At 43.0% G+C, this 19,281-nt stretch overlaps 1 protein-coding gene across 2 annotated transcripts in view; it reads left to right on the forward strand.

The window, feature by feature from the left end:
- The window catches only part of METTL22 (methyltransferase 22, Kin17 lysine), a 176,943-nt gene that overhangs the window by 114,974 nt on the left and 42,688 nt on the right, over positions 1-19,281 (forward strand). For both annotated transcript variants that reach the window (XM_068244652.1, XM_068244651.1), the window contains exon 6: positions 12,912-12,983. In XM_068244652.1, coding sequence (XP_068100753.1) covers positions 12,912-12,983 — 72 coding nt within the window. The remainder of the gene's footprint in view (positions 1-12,911; positions 12,984-19,281) is intronic.

Here is a 19,281-nt window from a genome sequence, read left to right on the forward strand (position 1 = left end):
CAACGACAGACCGCTGTTTCGAGCAATCAAGCTCTTTGTCAAGTTGATAAAAACTGCAATTTTTATCAACTTGACAAAGAGCTCGATTGCTCGAAACAGCGGTCTGTCGTCGTACCTTCTGCTTTATTTGATGTAACCATTAAAGAAGCTATAATTACAGCGGTGGTGCCTGCACGACTTGATTCCTGCATCTACGGCTCCGGTGGTGTGGAAGGCCGTTAGCCTGGGCACACCTTCTCCTATACATGGGTGCTGTCCCATCCCTCTATCCTGGACTCCCTTGAAAATTATTTGAAATTAAGTGAACCACTTTTTGCACAGAAATCCTGGGGAAATTGAACGCCAGGGAGGCTTAAGTTTCTCTTTAATTACCTAACGACCGCGTCACGCCAATGGGCGTAAACGCGGCGGCAGCCCCAGGACCACCTAACGCCAATTGGCGTCAAGTCCTTGGGCTGCAGTTTCCCAGGGAACGGCCGCGTGCATGCGCGATCGTTCCCTGCCGTTTCCCGGAGCGGTTCTCCGTGATCAGCCTGCTAGCCGCGATCACGGCTAGCAGGCCGTTGTCCGACGAAAGGGGAAGTAATTCCCCTTTGTTTACCTTTTGTACAGCAATGCGATCTCCTGCAGTGCTATACGTCTGACACACGGCTGTCCCCCGGATTGGCTGTCAGATGGCGCCCTATCATAGGCTGATGCCTATGAGAGGCGGGGATAAGTGCCGATCTCCGCCTATTGGCAGTTAGAAAGGCACAGGGGAAAGGGAGGGAGGGAAAGGCCTCCCTTTAGAGCAGCTTTAAAAAATAAAAAAAGATCGCGATCAGAGACCTCCGTCGTAGTGTCCTGTTAGGGACACTAAAAGGAGGCAAGATGCAGTTGTGTGCTAAGTTGCAGGGCTGTGCAGCACCCTGACCAAGCTGCACAGCCCTGTATTGTGAAAAATAGCCTGGTCTTTAGGGGGGTGTAAGCCTATGCTCATCAAATGGTTAAAGGATACCAGAGCCCAAAAAAAACCATGGAAAACGGGGGGAGCAGACATATACTGTCACCTGTGCCGATGCTTACCGCGCATGCATATGACGTCATGTGCCTGGAGTAGTGGTGTCCTGCACATATGCACAGTGTGCTCCCAGCCAGCGACTGCGCAGTCACCCTGACTCTGGCGACTAAGTAGAAGATTCCAGGGTGCTTCAGGGGGAAGAGAGGAGAATGGGGGGAGCCTTAGGCATTGGCACAGGTGACAGTATATGCCTGCTCATCCCGGTTTTTCCATGGTATTTTTGGCTTTGGTATGCTTTAAGATGGTTGGATGTGTATTTCTTGTGTGAACCTAGTTTTTTTTTTTTATGCTTTTAGTTCTCAATAAATACTTCTTTGAGGGAAAAAAAGAAACCACTATGAGAATAGACTGTGGCCACCACTGCCTCTGCTGTACAGCAATATCGGGGGCCTCTGTTACAACCATATTGCTTTCTGACTGAAGTGAACCAATCAACATTAAAATAAAGCTGCAATGTTCTATTTAGGTCAAACTTTAAGTATAATTTGTAATCTTGTTTGGATAGAGGGGGAGAAGAGTTATGATTGTCCTGTCAGAAAATTCAAATATGGTGCAGATGAGACTCCCAGAGAGAATCATGGGAATAATTGTAGTATGATGCAAAAATAATATCCTTCAATGCATTCCACCACACCATATCTGTTGAATGCCAATCAAGGATATTTTTATAAGATGTGGAAAAAACATACAGTTTGCAGCAAATATTTCCTTTATTGATATTAATAAATCATGTTTCAAATGTATAAGAGTAAAAAGCAGAATGCATGCTTCTAGGGCTGTGGTGTCGAAGAGTCTGAGTTGGAACAATTTTGAGGTCTCTGGAGTCTGAGTTGTAGTCGGATTATTTTTTTGTACTGACTCCAAAGCCCTGAATGCTTTGAACAGGTTGATAAACAAGACAAAAATTTCAGAAACATACGTAAATTCTTCTTTTAAGCAGTGATGTGAGGTAATGGTTACTCTTTGTTTAGTGTCTATAGGCAGCAATGCTATCTTGTTTCCAGCCCTGATTTGGTTCATCCTCAGGCCTTTTTATATGTCAAACAGAGAAATAATCTAGGTAAATCCACGAATATACTTCATCTATTCAAATAAATATCATCGGGCATGTCAAATATTTGGTTAGCACATCAGAAGGCAATCTGCTTTCTCAGTTACTAGATTGGTGCATTATTTGAAGCAGTGGAGAGAGACAGATGTACCCACACACAGTCTGAAGTGATAGCAGCACTGCCTGGGGCAGCCAACAGAGTAAGACCAGATAGTAGCTTCTGCAATAGCTGTTTCAAAGAAACCAGGAGGGTCTAGCAGATGCTACTGGCAACACTGGGAAGATGTTCAATAAATCAGGGCTTAAACCATATATTTCTTCTAACATTATAACACTCAGTGTCTGGAAGCCTTCAGTGACCAATCACCACAAATTACCTTGCCTGTGAATGTCCAGGTTGGGAAGCCCTGCCTTAAAGGAAACATCTAAGCTCAATATCAAAAACAAAATCCAATTACCTGGGGCTTCCTTCAGCTCCTGGCAGCTGTCCTGTGCCCTCGCCGCAGCTCCGGTGCCTCTCGTTGTCCCGCACTGCAGAAGCCGGCCTGGCGAGGTCTGCTTCCTGGTCGGCCTCTTCTGCGCTCCATGGCGCGGGTCACGTGGTCCGGCCGACGTCGTCAGCATCGACTGTGCAGGCTTTTTTTTTTTTTGCTTGTGTCAGGAACCGGCCCCGCGGCAAGCCTGCAGATACGGTTCCCGACTGCGGGTTTTTTCAGATCGAGAGGGGAAGCAGCCTTAGTCGAGCTAACACAAGGCTGTGACCCCTCAGAACACTTCTCACTGCCACCACTAGCTGTTGCTAGATACTTCCACTCTGGTGTCGAGTCATCTGCACGCAATCCATGTTTTCGTATTCGGGTCAGCTTTGCGCTTTAGGCCGAATACACACACACACACACAGTACAATTGTACAGTAGCAAGGCACAACCAGGCACTGACTTTGTAACGCAAGTTACACTGCAGTCTCTTCTAGGCTATGAGCGTTAGCTTAGTATAGCAGACGCCAAACTTATTAAATGACGATTTAATATTCCAGAAAAAAGTGGAATAATGCAGAAAATATATACAAAAGAGTTACAAAACCAAAGTAAAAATTACAAAATAAGTTACAAAGGTACAAAACAAGACAGGTTGCAGAAATAAAAGGGAAATAAACGTTACCAGCGTATACAGAGCGTTATTTGCAGGAGAACGCAACTTCTGACCAGTAGTCAGGGCAGCTCTAGCGTCTTTGCTATCTCCTAGGAACTACCACTCTAAAGCCTCCTAGCTGAGGTTTTATAGCCAGATTTGTGGCCCAGGGGTACAAGTCCAGACATAAGCCAACTTCCCAGATTGTTCAGTTTGTCACATCCTTTCTGTGATATGCAAACTTCAAAGCTTTCCTGTTTTAGCTTTCCCCTCCCCATAAATCTAATTTCCACAGATAAAATCTATCAAAAGGACTGCCTTACTCCAGGTGATAGGTGACAACTTTGAGCAAGGCTTTCAACATTCCAGCAGGCTGTCATATGTAAATTCCAGAGTTTCCTGTTAGCCCTTTGAAGTTCCCAGACTCCGGTAGTCCAGATTGTATAGTTGGTCAAAAGGTGGGTGTTTACATGAATACAGAGTTCAAAGCAATGCAACACCTTTGCAGGATGCAGGACAAAAGAGGGGTCATTATCTAATTACATAAAAAACTCACATTAGCAGCTCGGTGTCCAATTACCCTGAAGCCAGCTGTCTTTGACCATGCTTACACATATGACACAGGCAGAAAAATGAAACATATGGCTTCCATGCGATACAACATGGCTGCTATGTTCTGCATATTACCATACATATCATCATCACCACAATATATCATCACAGCTTGGACCCTCACTTTAAGGTGCAGTGTCATCCTAGGACATGTCTTCCAATTAAACTGAAGGTTGTGATAAAACAGACTCTAGCTATAGCCCCACTGTGTATGCACTTAAATGACCCAGGCTTTGGCTGGACTTTATGGATATAAAGATTGAAGTCTCCACCACTGTACAAATGGACACCTAGAGCTAGACCATTACCTCTTAAAGTGGACCTGAACTCTTGCACAGGAGGAAAACAGAGATAAATACACCCTGTATGTATTTAGAGAGTTTAGCTTGTCTAATTTACCCTCATTTGTGTATAATCACAAGAAGTAATCTGATGTCTCCCCTGTGTCACATGACTGCCTATGGCAGAGATCGCCAATGAGCACTTTTGAAAACACTGGATGTTAACAATATGTCTGCTTACAGGAAGTAAAAAGAGTGCATATTTATTTTAAGATTTTTATTAGCTGTAACAAAGCAATGTTTTGTTTAAAGGTTATTATGCTGTTGTGTATCTTTTTAGAACAGAGAGGAGTTCAGGTCCACTTTAATGGCATTTGCTGGGATCCTGATGGGAGCTCAGAGGCCCCCTAGCCTGAGCTGCGATACTCCTGAGACCAGTTTTGTACAGCTAAGTTGCAGGACCCAGTCCTTGCATAAACCTGGGAGAATGTCCATGATTAATGAAATGTCGCACTCTGAGAATGGAGCGAGGCATTCGTTCTATTTTGAATTCAATCACAGATTCAACTTCCTTTATCATGTGGACTCCCTGATTGGGGTAGTGGTTGAACAGCTGGTAGTGGCTAACTCACACCACAGGGCTCTGGTTCACCCAAACTCAGTGGTAAATTCTATGAGGGTCCTTTTCCACTGCAAAATGCATGCGTTTGCATTTTTGAGCTATATTGCTGTGCAGGTTTTTTTTTTTTTTGCCTTTTTTATGCGTTTGCGTTTTTCTGATTGGCAAGTGTTGTCTTGATTTTTGAAAATGGATACTAGTGATTAAATCAATACAAAATGCAAAACGCATTTCTATGCGTTTTTCATGTGTTCCTATACTTTACATTGAAACGCAAAACGCATCATAATTGCACAGACTTGCATTTGTGTTTTGTTTTTTTAAATCGGAAAGCAGCAGTGGAAAAAGCCACTTTTAAACAGGCTGAACTTAAGAATCAGCAAACGCATGCGTTTTGTGTTTTTGGCAAAAACGCAGCTAGCGGAAAAGGACCCTGAGTCTGTTTTTTTTTTACAGAGCTTAAAACATATTGCAGGGCATGCCCAGAATGTCATTTAATGTCCCCTGTACCTCACTACCAAGGCGGTGCATTTTTGAACCTGTTGAATGAAATGTACGGTTTGGTTGAATTACCTAAAAATCATCTAAAACCAGTAGCCTTTTATTTTTAAAATTTTTTTACCAATCTTCACTAAACCAATCTTGTAGGCTGACATGTTTGTCTCAGAACACCCACTTAATTGAAAATTGTCAGTATAGCAGTGCACACCTGAGGAGCCCTGGCACTGTTTTGTGCATTTACCATATTAACAGCTTCTGAGAAATAGTCCCCATCCCCTAAGCTCTTTGCTCCTTTATTCTTTGGATTGCCTCATGCTGGCTTTTGAAAAATCTCTTCATATGCTTGTTATGTTCTTATCAGCCCTGCAAAGTACACAATTGACAGAGGCTTGATCACTTGAAATGTAATTTCTGACTATAGTACTCCCAGATGCACTTTTATCTGCTTGGAGGCACTGAATTGCTATGCTATAAAAAGCTGGTAAGGAGATTTCCACATGTTGCTGTAGGCACACAATCACTGTTTAAAATAAAGTTTGTTTACAAGAGAAATTGAAAGTGTTTATATGCTTGTTAAACTGTTGCTCTAGGTATAACTGCAGTCAACTGATGGAGAGTAACAGTATTCTCTTAACATGTATAGCTTATCAACCTTTATGTAAGCATACATTAAAGGGAACCTGAACGGAGTAAAATTATTTAAAATAAACACATGACGTAGCTGCAAATGAATATTACATACTGACCTCACCGTCAGTTCCTCTCAGAGGCTCACCGTTTTCTTCTTACAGTGATCCCTTCCAGTTCTGACAATATTTTGTCAGAACTGAAATATTCCAGTTGCAGTCAGTTATATATCCGCAGCTGTCAGTTACAACTGAATGTGCAAGGTAATGTCCATGTTTCCCTATGGCTCAAGTGGGTGATATTACAGTTAAACAGTGTGCTGACTAGGAAGCTGTTCTTGGGTAATGGCCATTTTTATGGAGATTGGAGAATTCCATTGATCACAGTGGACAAATGGGACGCAGGAGAGGAGAAAGAGATTGAGGAGTAGACTACACAGGAGGAAAGTATGACCTGTGTATGGGTTAGTTTGACTTTTTATTTTCAGTTCAGGTTCTCTTTAAGCAAACTTCAAAAGAGAGAGGCAGTTTCTGTTACATTGATTGTACACTTACATTGATGTTACATTGATTGTACACTTGCTGTGATGCATTAAAGCTACAGTGCCAGACATCCTTTGCTCTTTTTTTGTATCAGGTTCTCTTTAAGACAGAATAAAATATAAATGAAAACAGTTTAGTTGTTCTACTGGTTTGATTCTGTGGCAGAAGACCTTACCATATATATTTCATGTAGTATAGTGTGCATCTTCCTTGCTAGTATGATAGTGATGCCTACTCAAAACACAAAAAAATGGGTTTCCTTGCCAACTGGAAGACTACTAAATTGAGTTAATGTTTTAAGCTATGAGCTGCTATCCCTTGACCCAGATCCTCTAGTGACAGGTCATATAACAATGGCATGAGGTGGAACACTGGCACCGATATAGTGAGGAACACATAAAAACAGCAATTTGGAATACTGAATAGAGAAGGGGTGCCCACACTTTTTTTGGTTCGTGAGCTACTTTAAAATTTGCAGAGTCCAGGAGATCTACCAACTTCCCAAAGTAGCTGGGTAGGTCCCTTTAGCCATAGGTAGCTGGGTGCAGGTCCCTTTAGCATAGGTAGCTGGGTGTAGGTCCCTTTAGCCATAGGTAGCTGGGTGCAGGTCCCTTTAGCATAGGTAGCTGGGTGCAGGTCCCTTTAGCATAGGTAGCTGGGTGCAGGTCCCTTTAGCATAGGTAGCTGGGTACAGGTCCCTTTAGCAAAGTTAGCTGGGTGCAGGTCCCTTTAGCATAGATAGCTGGGTGTAGGTCCCTTTAGCCATAGGTAGCTGGGTGCAGGTCCCTTTAGCCATAGGTAGCTGGGTGCAGGTCCCTTTAGCATAGGTAGCTGGGTGTAGGTCCCTTTAGCATAGGTAGCTGGGTGTAGGTCCCTTTAGCATAGGTAGCTGGGTGCAGGTCCCTTTAGCATAGGTAGCTGGGTGCAGGTCCCTTTAGCATAGGTAGCTGGGTATAGGTCCCTTTAGCATAGGTAGCTGGGTACAGGTCTCTAGCATAGGTAGCTGGGTACAGGTCCCGTTAGCAAAGTTAGCTGGGTGCAGGTTCCTTTAGCATAGATAGCTGGGTGTAGGTCCCTTTAGCCATAGGTAGCTGGGTGCAGGTCCCTTTAGCATAGGTAGCTGGGTGCAGGTCCCTTTAGCATAGGTAGCTGGGTGCAGGTCCCTTTAGCATAGGTAGCTGGGTGCAGGTCCCTTTAGCATAGGTAGCTGGGTATAGGTCCCTTTAGCATAGGTAGCTGGGTATAGGTCTCTTTAGCATAGGTAGCTGGGTACAGGTCCCTTTAGCAAAGTTAGCTGGGTGCAGGTCCCTTTAGCATAGATCGCTGGGTGTAGGTCCCTTTAGCCATAGGTAGCTGGGTGCAGGTCCCTTTAGCATAGATCGCTGGGTGTAGGTCCCTTTAGCCATAGGTAGCTGGGTGCAGGTCCCTTTAGCATAGGTAGCTGGGTGCAGGTCCCTTTAGCATAGGTAGGTGGGGATAGGTGCTCTGGTGCTTAATCACTCCTCCTTCCAGCTCCAGCGGCTTTGTCTGGTCTCCCCTCTTTCAGCTGCATGGCATTGCGTGTCGCCGGTTGAAGGAGCGCACCAGCAGGCAGCGTGATTAAGTGAGGCGTGCGTGCATGTGTTGTGCCCGGCGCTGCCCCCAGCCATGACGTCGTGTCATGGCAGAACCGCCCCTAGCCTTTCTTCAGCTGCGCCTCCTCTGTCCTCCCCTGTTTCCTATTGGCCAGCGGCTGGCAGCAGAATTTGATGGGACAGCTGCCGGCCGCAAAATGTAATGGGACGCGGAGAAGCGCCACAATCTACTGAATAGGCGGTCGCGATCTACCAGTAGATCGCGATCGACCTATTGGGCACCCCTGAAATAGAGCAACACATTTAAAGACAGATGAATGATGGACAGGTCTAACATCTTGGCAGGCAATACAGAGACAATACTATCCATGAGCAAACCAGATACTCTAACCAGAATGAACTAGTGTCTCCATGTGTCCCCCATGTCTCCCCTTTGTGTCCCCATGTTACCCCTATGTGTCGTCCTGTCTCCCCATGTGTCCTGTGTCCCCGCATGTGTATGCAGTGTGCCCCCATTTTTGAGGGAGAAAAAGTGAGTCTTATATGGTGGTAAAAATACGGTAGTTAACATATCTGCAGATATATGGAAAAGCTGTACTTAGTCCTGTTTCACTTTAATGAAATTATTCACCATTAAGCATACACAGCGTTAGCTTTACAAGCTTACCAAGAGTCTGCCCTATACTTCCCTTTTAAATCCTTTAGCAGTGTATATACAGTATTTTCTGTTTAAAAGTGGGGGTTCTGTGTACAATGCCCAAAGCCACCATTTTCTACCATACTCACTATTTTGATGTACCTGTTATCATACACAGCAGTTCAGTACCTCTGATTTGTGGCAGTACTCATGTATTGTCTATCTTTAGACCTGTTTGCTTTATGTCCTAGCCTCCTGTGGAAAAGTCCATTCTAACCTTTTTTTTTATTGATTTTTTTTTTTATTGCAAATATCAAATGACAGCAAATTCATTTTTTTTTCATAGTTTATGAAGAGATCTTTAATATGCTGTGCCGATATACACAGTTTATGAATATATTAAATATTTATGGTTATATTTAATTGCATAGAATAATTTATACTTCATACCCTCCAGCAAATATATGTTAGGGGATTTGAATAGACCATTATTTACACACTCGTTTTATTGTTTTAACACTTTGTATACTGTATTATACACAATGATTTTTTTCTCCATTGAAGCACAGTAACCAGTTAAATATATATATTTTTTTCACAACTTTTTACTGAAATATGAAATGAATCACATCCGCTTGGCAAGTTTAATGCATATATATATATATATATATATATATATATATATATATATATATATATATATATATATATATATATATATATATATATATATATATATATATATATATATATATATATATATATATATATATCTTTTTTTTTTTTTTTTTAATACTATAAATATGAGTTGGGTAGAAAAAAACTATAGGGTGATAGTTTTATTGTGATATGTCTATTTTAAATAAACTGGTTGTTTGTCTGAACTAAATGTAATCATATAGTAATGTTCTTAGGTAATTAGGCTATTGACTCCTTTGCTTATTAATGAGCCCTTTAAAGCTAACAAAGTAAGTGTTCTCGGCATGCATTGGCCATGCTCTAATTGCATGATGAATATTTAGCGGTTCCCTGTCTTTTCTAAAAGTCAAGATACTCACACCCCTTAAAAACAGAGACATGATGATTTCAAAATAATAGCGTGGGAAGAAAGTTACTCCTCCTCTTCATACAGTCGACTCCAACTCTTCGTGGTCATATGTACAGTATTTCTGCACACCAGAGGTCTGTCAATCACTGCTTCTTTCAGCTGTTGCATAGGCATATTCATAGCTTCAGGTATGCTGTCTTTCCATCTTGGCCTCTGTCGTCTTCTTCTTTTGCCCTTAGTTTTTCCCAGCATCAAGAATTTCTCCAAAGAATCCAGTTTTCTCATTTTCTGACCAAAGTATTTGCTTTTTAATAGTAGTATCAGCCCTTCTAGTGAACACTTTAGACATATTTATTTAAATATTTACTGGTTAGAATCTTTCAGTAGTCCTGGGAACTCTCAGTAGCTTTCTCCACACCCACAGCTCAAAAGCATAACATTTTCTACGCATAACCTTATTTATAGTCCAACTTTCACAACCATATGTTACTACTGTGAAGACCATGGCTCTATCTTTGTTGGTAAAGTGACATCTCTATCCTTTGTTTTGTCCAAACCTGCCATAGCTTTCCTTCCAAGCAACAAGGATCTCTTAAAGCGGACCCAAACCAAACATTTTTTTAATTCAAAATATTTAGTTGCACCACTATGACACATACAAAGATAAATAAACACTCCTTCAAGCCTATGAGCATTTCAGTGTATGCTTTTCACTCTTCTCTTTTCATAACCCTACCTTTCGTGTCCTTACCTCTCCCTCTAGATTGTAAGCCTTTGGGCAGGGTCCTCCTCCTTTTGTGTCCTACCTGATCATGCACCTCCATTACTGTGAACCCATGCTATGCATCTGAGTGAACCTAACTTGCCTAATCTCCATGCTCCCCTCCAGTGACTAAGCATTACCTTGTACTCCTACTGTGCTGAATGAACCGGTCTTTCTTGTATTCATGTATTGTCATTGTGCTGTATGTCACCCCTAAATATTGTCTGTAACCTAAACTAATGTCCAGCGCTGCGTAATATGTTGGCGCTTTATAAGTACAATAAATAAATAACTAGGGTTATACATGTGGCAGCCATTAGCAATTCCTCCTTTTCCGGACACCTACTCCACCAGATTCTGTCCCGGCAATATGAAAGGAAGGGAGGGGTTCCTCCAATAAATGTAATATATTTTATATCTGTCATCATGCAGCTGAAAAAAGGCTGCTATTTATTATTATAATTTAGAAAATAGATTTTATTTCTCTAATCTTGTATTTTTAATTTGGGTCCACTTTAATCTCATGGCTGCAGTCACCATCTTCTCATATCATCCTAGTCTTCCTGTATGTTATTAATCCATATTTTTACATTTCTGCGTATCCTTAGGCTCTTTTCACAGTGCATTAGTTGCATTGCAGAACAATTCTGCATGTCTGCTCACTGCCATACAATTCTATGAGGCTGTTCACGTCTCTACATTGTAACTGATCACATTATCCTAACTTGCTGCAAGCAGGCTTTGAATTAATATTTGTCCAGTCCCATTGCAGTTCACATATCATATAAAGCGTAGCGTTTAAGACCCAGCCTTAAACTCTGAGGGTAGGCATGCATGTTTAACCTTATGGCACTCTGATTCAGTCTGGATTTTAGGGTCTAAAAGCAGTGCAGTTTTTTCTGCTTTTGGATCCTAAATGCACAACTAATTAGAATACCAGAGACCACGCCTCCCTCCCCCCATCCAGTTTAGGCAGCCTGTGCTTTCTTCCTCCTGTCCTCCAGGTGGTGCTCTATCCATGTGGTGAGCTCTGTAAAGTAACCTCCCTGGTGGTTGCCCCCATCCATGCTTGGGATTACCTCTCACTGCACTTTTTTTCAGTCCATGCCTGGATCAGGAATACTATTAAGGAGGTTAAAGCTTATATTGAGCTTCTACCTAATAATGCCTCCATTTTGCACACATACTGGTAAATCATTTTCGGGTCCCAGGAGTTGATTGTTTAATTCAATGTCTTAAAGTGAGCAATATTTTGTTTTAATTCATTAATTGTGCATTAAGAGAGGTCCTAAATTGTTTCATTGTGTTGTTGGATAAAAAAGGAGATAGAATTCAAGAGTAGGATTATGTTTGTTTCCTGAAATGTTCTTCCATTAGTCCCTGAACTAAAACCAAAATGGTCTCCTCATTGGACATTCCCACCATATGTGGATTAGAAATCTCACATAATTCACATTCATAGCATTACGGGTTATTTTGCCCCATTTCCCGAGTTCTGTACTATCTGATTAGAACTTTAAAACCGTTTTTTGGATTGCTGAGCTGATATTACTTGCATGTGTTTTTGTTTAAATACTATGGCCCATATGCAATTCATTTTTTCACCTGAGTTTTCACCTAGGTGATATTTTTAAATTTGTCAATAAAATGCATTTTAAGACATCAGAAAGCAAGAAAATACTCAAAATTGTGATAGTACTTTTTAATTTACTTTTTTAGTTGAAAAGTGCTGGAACGTTATTTTAATTTGAAGATGAAAAATTATCTCCTAGGAGAAAACTCAGGTGAAAAAGTGAATTGCATATGGGCCCATGTGTTTAAAACTTTTCTAAAAATATAATTCTAAAATGTCTCCCTACTTTCTAATACTCCTAGTTGTAAATTGTTTCTCTACACTGCTTATAATTCTCACGCATATGCTGTTATTGCTTCAAAGGAGGAGTATAGGCTAATGACAGTTCAGCTCTATGTCAGAGCAACATTTTAAAATTTTGCCAAACTGTACATACACATAAAATGTGTGGAATCAATCAAATCTTGGAACATTTTCTCACAATTTTGAGTTCAGTCTTCTACAGATAGACACGTGGACCCATATGCTATTAATTTTTTTTTCCTGAGTTTTCTCTTAGGAGATAATTTTCATATTATCTGTAAAATAACTTTTAAGCATGTTACAGTTGAAAAAGTACCCAAAAGTTGGTGAAAAAGTAATATCAAAATTATTTTGAGTGTTTTCTTGTTGCTTGTGGTTTAAAAGGCATTTTATAACAAGGTGTGAAAATATCACCTAGGAGAAAACTCAGGAAAAAAATTGAATTGCGTATGGGCCCAAAATACTATTGTACCTCTTCTTTTACTAAGCTTCATTTTGCAATTATCTTGTACTAATTCTTCAAATAAACACTTTAGTTGGATGAAAAAAAAAATCGTTTTATAAAATGTGTTCTTTCTTTTCTTTACAGATGTTGGACATGATCTCCTTGAAATGTGTGAGAGAAATTTGGTCCTAAACAGAAGCTTCATGGGAAAAGCAGGTTGTGAACGATTGTCATCTTTGAGAAAAAGCAGACCTATTGCATTTTTTTATGATCATTTGTGAGCATTTGTGATCACTTATAAAATCCACCAAGTGATTCCTAGCCATTGTTACAGAGCATTGAGCATTAACCACTTCACCACTGAGGGGTTTTACCCCCTGACCACCAGAGCAATTTTCACCTTTCAGCGCTCCTTCCATTCATTTGTCTATAACTTTATCATTACTTATCACAATGAAATGAACTATATCTTTTTCCGCCACCAATTAGGCTTTCTTTAGGTGGGACATTATGCCAAGAATTATTTTATTCTAAATGTGTTTTAATGGGAAAATAGGAAAAATGTGGGAAAAAATCAATTATTGTTCAGTTTTCGGCCATTATAGTTTTTAAATAATGCATGCTACTGAAATTAAAACCGATGAAATTTATTTGCCCTTTTGTCCCGGTTATAAAACCGTTTAAATTATGTCCCTATCACAATGTTTGGCGCCAATATTTTATTTGGAAATAAAGGTGCATTTTTTTCAGTTTTGTGTCCATCCCTAATTACAAGCCCATAGTTTATAAAGTAACAGTGTTGTACCCTCCTGACATAAATATTTAAAAAGTTCAGTCCCTAAGGTAACTATTTATATATTTTTTTTAATTGTACATTTTTGAATTTTTTTTTTATTACAAAAAAAAAATGGGGAGTGTGGGAGGTAATGAGTTAATTTTTTGTGTAAAACTAATTCATTTGTTTGTGAAAAATGTTTAGGGTGTAGTTTTACTATTTGGCCACAAGATGGCACCAGTAACTTTTTGTTTAATGCGACCTCCAAGCTTCCTTCCGGACGCTTGGAGGAAGTAGTAGGAGGCTGGGTAAGTTTTTTTTGTTTGTTTTTTTCACAATGATTGCGCTATTTAGCGGAAAAGCAGCAGATCATTGCGAGGCTTAGATCAACGAACGGGAATGGATTTTCCCGTTCATTGATCTCCGAGCGGCCGGCGGTGTGTTTACCCGCGGGAATGCGCGCTAGAGCGAGCGGGAGCGCCAGCAGCGGCGGGAGCGCGGAAAGTACGGATTTCTCCATCCCTGGGGGTTAAAGGCTGGAAAAAGGGACGGAGAAATTCGTACGGGCGGGGTAAAGTGGTTAAGCTCCAGCTGTGACTAGCTAATAGCTGGCTTTGCAGGCTTTTAACCTTTTTTGTGTTAGGGGAAATGTGCAGAAAACATCCTTGCAACCTCAGAATACTACTGCTAACACACAAATTGCCACAAAACACCTCTTGGGGTAGGTCGCAAGTAGACATACAAAATTAGAAAAATTCACACCATATCGTAAGACCATATATACTTGACTAAAAGTCGGATGTACCAAAACATACCTATAGAACAACTTATAGCAGATGACTACAGGATAGTACCAGTGGTCACCATCTAATAGCTTGCTTTGCTGCTTTACATTTTTTTATAGTGTGCACTCGCCAGATAAAAGATCATTCAATCTTTATTATTCCTTTGGCGATTAAAGCACATCACCCACCATAATAGCTGAAATTTTTCAGACCTTCTGGTCTTTAGTCATAGCTTTTACAGTTTTTTTTTATTTATTGTAAAAATAAGAAAACAAAGCATAACCACACCTCCCAAGCCTTATTAACGCCTAATCCAGGGGTAGGGAACCTATGGCTCGGGAGCCAGATGTGGCTCTTTTGATGGCTACATCTAGCTCACTCACATACAACTCAGTAGAGGTTGATTCACTAAGCTACACTGCTCAAGCAGCAAAGCTTAGTGTGGCAGCGCATGTAAAATTTTCAGAGTAGGCACACCACTGCTGTAGCATGCACTACTAACTTACTCGCACTACCCTAAAATGAACAGCTGCTCCAATTGTCCCACTCTAGACCCTGTCAGGTCCAGTGACTTTGTAGAATGAGATCCCCACACTTTGATTGGCCCAATAGAGGCTGCCTCACTTGACAGGCAGCCTATTGGGCCAAAGTGCGGGGATCTCGTCCTACTAAGTGAATCAACCCCCCAAGTCAGCTAGCTAATTGTACAAGCTGTTAGTCGGTATTTCTCTCATCATCCTCCAGGACAGCCACCTGAGATTACCATTGAGCCCCTCCCCTGTGGAAACAATGCACATGCAATTAATTAATTACTCCTCTGATCCACCCTCTATATAGTAAGCCTCCTCCTCTACCTCCCTAGTTCTTTCATTGTTTCCACTCACCCGTGGACAGTGCACTAGTTTTTTTTGTTTATGCTGTAGGGGAGCGTGTGTCGCACCTATAGTAGAGATGGAAATATTTCTGACTTTTCCCCATGAGACTGCAGTTCAGGCTTGTGTCGGCCGAACGGGGAGGAAGTGGTAAGCGGAGCCCAGCGTACACTACCTGCCGGCGTGGAGGGCTGTGTAGAAAGCCTGAAAGCGTCCTTTCTCGTGGCCGCCGCCTGATACTATCGGCGTTGTTCCGGGGAGCCGGAGGGTCACGTGACGCCCTGACGTCAGGCGGAGGCGACCAGGTGCGTACGCTCCGCCCACCGGGGACGTCAGGGGCTAGTAGCCGGAAAAGCTTCTTGAGGCAGGCGGGGCTACAGGCGGCAACTGCAGAGCAGAGCGCACGTGGAACGCCGACACGCTGCGGGCAGGACATGGATCAGGCAGAGGCCGCCACAGCGGACAGCAATGTACCAGCCGCAGAGACACACAGCCAGCCGGCACAGGTACAGCTGAAGGTGTTTCTGCACCCCATAAGCGCTACACTATACATGGCTTGGGGTTGCAGAGAATACTAACAGCCTTATGTTTCTTGTCTGTTTGCTTTACAGAAACATGTGAAAAAGACTAATAAGTGCTCAAAGTGTGGGGAGGTGATGCCACCAAATTGCACACGATCATCATGTGACAAGTGCAGACATAGGGGGGACACTATCCCTGACACTAATATGATGATGATTGACTTAATGAAGTCTATGAAAAAGGAACTGACTACCACCTTTGCAGCCTTCAGGGCAGCTCTTCCTACTCAGCCTCCAGTACAGGGACAGGCCCAGCCCACACCCCTGACTACATCGACAACAGACAGTAGTACGCAAGCGGTAACAGTGAGCATCCAGCCGCCAGCAGGAGAGCAGCCGCAGGGTTCAGGGCTCAGGCAGGATCTGACCCAGCCCAAGCGTATATTACCAACTGTGCCAGTAGAACCTGACTCTCCAGATGATTCATGGGAGGATATTTCAGGAGAGTCTCTGGAGGAAGGGGAGGCTAGGGATTCGGACGATCCGGGGAGAGCTACAGCCAGAATGCCTAGATACCTGTTTAGCATAGAGGATACATCGGAACTCCTTAAAGCTGTATACGAATCTGAGCATATTCAGGAGACATTCAAACCCACAGTGTCACAGCGCTACAGGATTACACGTAATAGGTGGTGCGCGCTATATACAGTTACCAATCCAGTGTAAGAATGTTTCTAATCAAGATAGCTTGCGCTCAGTCCATACAACCAATGGGGGAACTTGCTTCTGCAAGATTTCTCCTGGGCACGGAAACACCTCAGAATTCAAAGGAGATAAAAGAAATGATAGTGCAGACTGCTAAAAACTTTCTTGGCACCCAGCTGGTGTGAGGATACACATATACACTCTACTTGTGAGGTTCAGGGGGCGGGGACCACCATCACCAGCTAAGACACAGGCTCTCCCCTCCAATTCTGATATACTCCCCGCTCACCGTCAGCAGGTACCATACACAGCCAGTAGGATCATCAGAACGCTGCCTTCCGCTCAGACCACTTATCACAAGTATGGGCCCAACACTGTTTCCATAGATCATGCACCTCAAAGTAAACAAAGCTTCCAATGTGTAAAAACATACATTTAATCTCTACTAATTAAAAGTAATGCGCGTACATCACAATTTCTTTAAAATGACATGTCACAAGCATAGTACCGATCTCCCCTCCAGGGCCACGGCTCAGCTCGCTCTTGTTTCCAGCGTGTCCGGCGTTCCTCGCACTTGTTGTCCTCCTCGCTGCTCCAAGCCACGCCCTACCGGTTTCGTCACAATGTGTGACTCATCAGGGGCTGTCTGGCATGCGTGGAAAGGACAACTATATACCTCAATGCGCTAAGGGCGGAAGTCCGTAGCCAGGACCACTGTCCCCCTCCGCTTCCGCCCTCATCCCCTACTTCCTGGCTTGCTGCAAATCATATGACCGTAGTCAAAGCGCAGGCCAGGATACATCACCACACTATACACCTCCCCCTTCTCTCCCACCCGCACCGCCCTTATTCCCCATGGCAACGCTGCGACACGCCTCCCCCAAGCGTAGTCACAGCGCCGCCAGCTACCAACCGCGTCTTAGCCGCTTCCCACAACTGAAGGAGCGATCGGTTTACAAAATATCAGAACCACTGGGAATATTGCCAATCCATTACAATACCACTAACCTATCCCTAACATACATACTCTAATCATCCCATCTAGTGTGCCCATTGATCCATTATACCTCACAGTAAAAATACAAATAACAATACCAGTAACAGTAACCTGGCGCCCGATGTCCAGGGCGTCAAGAAAGATGGGTCCCAAGGTTATAGTAGACTATAGGTGTATTTTTACTGTGAGGTATAATGGATCAATGGGCACACTAGATGGGATGATTAGAGTATGTATGTTAGGGATAGGTTAGTGGTATTGTAATGGATTGGCAATATTCCCAGTGGTTCTGATATTTTGTAAACCGATCGCTCCTTCAGTTGTGGGAAGCGGCTAAGACGCGGTTGGTAGCTGGCGGCGCTGTGACTACGCTTGGGGGAGGCGTGTCGCAGCGTTGCCATGGGGAATAAGGGCGGTGCGGGTGGGAGAGAAGGGGGAGGTGTATAGTGTGGTGATGTATCCTGGCCTGCGCTTTGACTACGGTCATATGATTTGCAGCAAGCCAGGAAGTAGGGGATGAGGGCGGAAGCGGAGGGGGACAGTGGTCCTGGCTACGGACTTCCGCCCTTAGCGCATTGAGGTATATAGTTGTCCTTTCCACGCATGCCAGACAGCCCCTGATGAGTCACACATTGTGACGAAACCGGTAGGGCGTGGCTTGGAGCAGCGAGGAGGACAACAAGTGCGAGGAACGCCGGACACGCTGGAAACAAGAGCGAGCTGAGCCGTGGCCCTGGAGGGGAGATCGGTACTATGCTTGTGACATGTCATTTTAAAGAAATTGTGATGTACGCGCATTACTTTTAATTAGTAGAGATTAAATGTATGTTTTTACACATTGGAAGCTTTGTTTACTTTGAGGTGCATGATCTATGGAAACAGTGTTGGGCCCATACTTGTGATAAGTGGTCTGAGCGGAAGGCAGCGTTCTGATGATCCTACTGGCTGTGTATGGTACCTGCTGACGGTGAGCGGGGAGTATATCAGAATTGGAGGGGAGAGCCTGTGTCTTAGCTGGTGATGGTGGTCCCCGCCCCCTGAACCTCACAAGTAGAGTGTATATGTGTATCCTCACACCAGCTGGGTGCCAAGAAAGTTTTTAGCAGTCTGCACTATCATTTCTTTTATCTCCTTTGAATTCTGAGGTGTTTCCGTGCCCAGGAGAAATCTTGCAGAAGCAAGTTCCCCCATTGGTTGTATGGACTGAGCGCAAGCTATCTTGATTAGAAATATTCAGGAGACAACCCCGACTTCGTCAGTGCAGGACGATATATACAGGGGATTAGAGGAGACCGATTGCAGAACTTTCCCGGTACACAAATCGATTAAAGGGGTCATATCTTCTCAGTGGAAGCAGCCTGAGAAAAGATTATTTATCCCTAGATCATTTAAGAGGAGATTCCCCTTTAAGCAAGAGGACCAGGAGTTGTGGTCAAAGTGCCCAAGGTTGGACGCATCATTAGCTCAATACTCCAAAGCCACAGATTTGTCATTTGAAGATTCAGGCAGCCTAAAGGATCCTATGGATCGCAAGGCGGAAATCCTCCTCAAAAGGGCATGGCAGGCAGCATCCTTCGGATTTAAGCCGGCTATTGCAGCCATATGTCTTACACGCAACCTAGAGAAGTGGATGAGAGGGTTAAAGGTGCACCTTATTGCAGGTACCCCACATGAGAAAATTTTAGACTCCCTTCCAGTCATGTCTAAGACGGTAGCTTTTCTGGCAGATGGGGCCACAGAGTCATTAAGATCTGCGGCAAAAACAGCAGCCCTTATAAACTCGTCTAGGCGGGCAATATGGTTAAACACCTGGGAGGGGGATGTCTCATCCAAGCACAGGTTATGTGCTATGGAATTTC

This window comes from Hyperolius riggenbachi, chromosome 7 (assembly GCF_040937935.1).
Source record: "Hyperolius riggenbachi isolate aHypRig1 chromosome 7, aHypRig1.pri, whole genome shotgun sequence".
NCBI lineage: Eukaryota > Metazoa > Chordata > Amphibia > Anura > Hyperoliidae > Hyperolius > Hyperolius riggenbachi.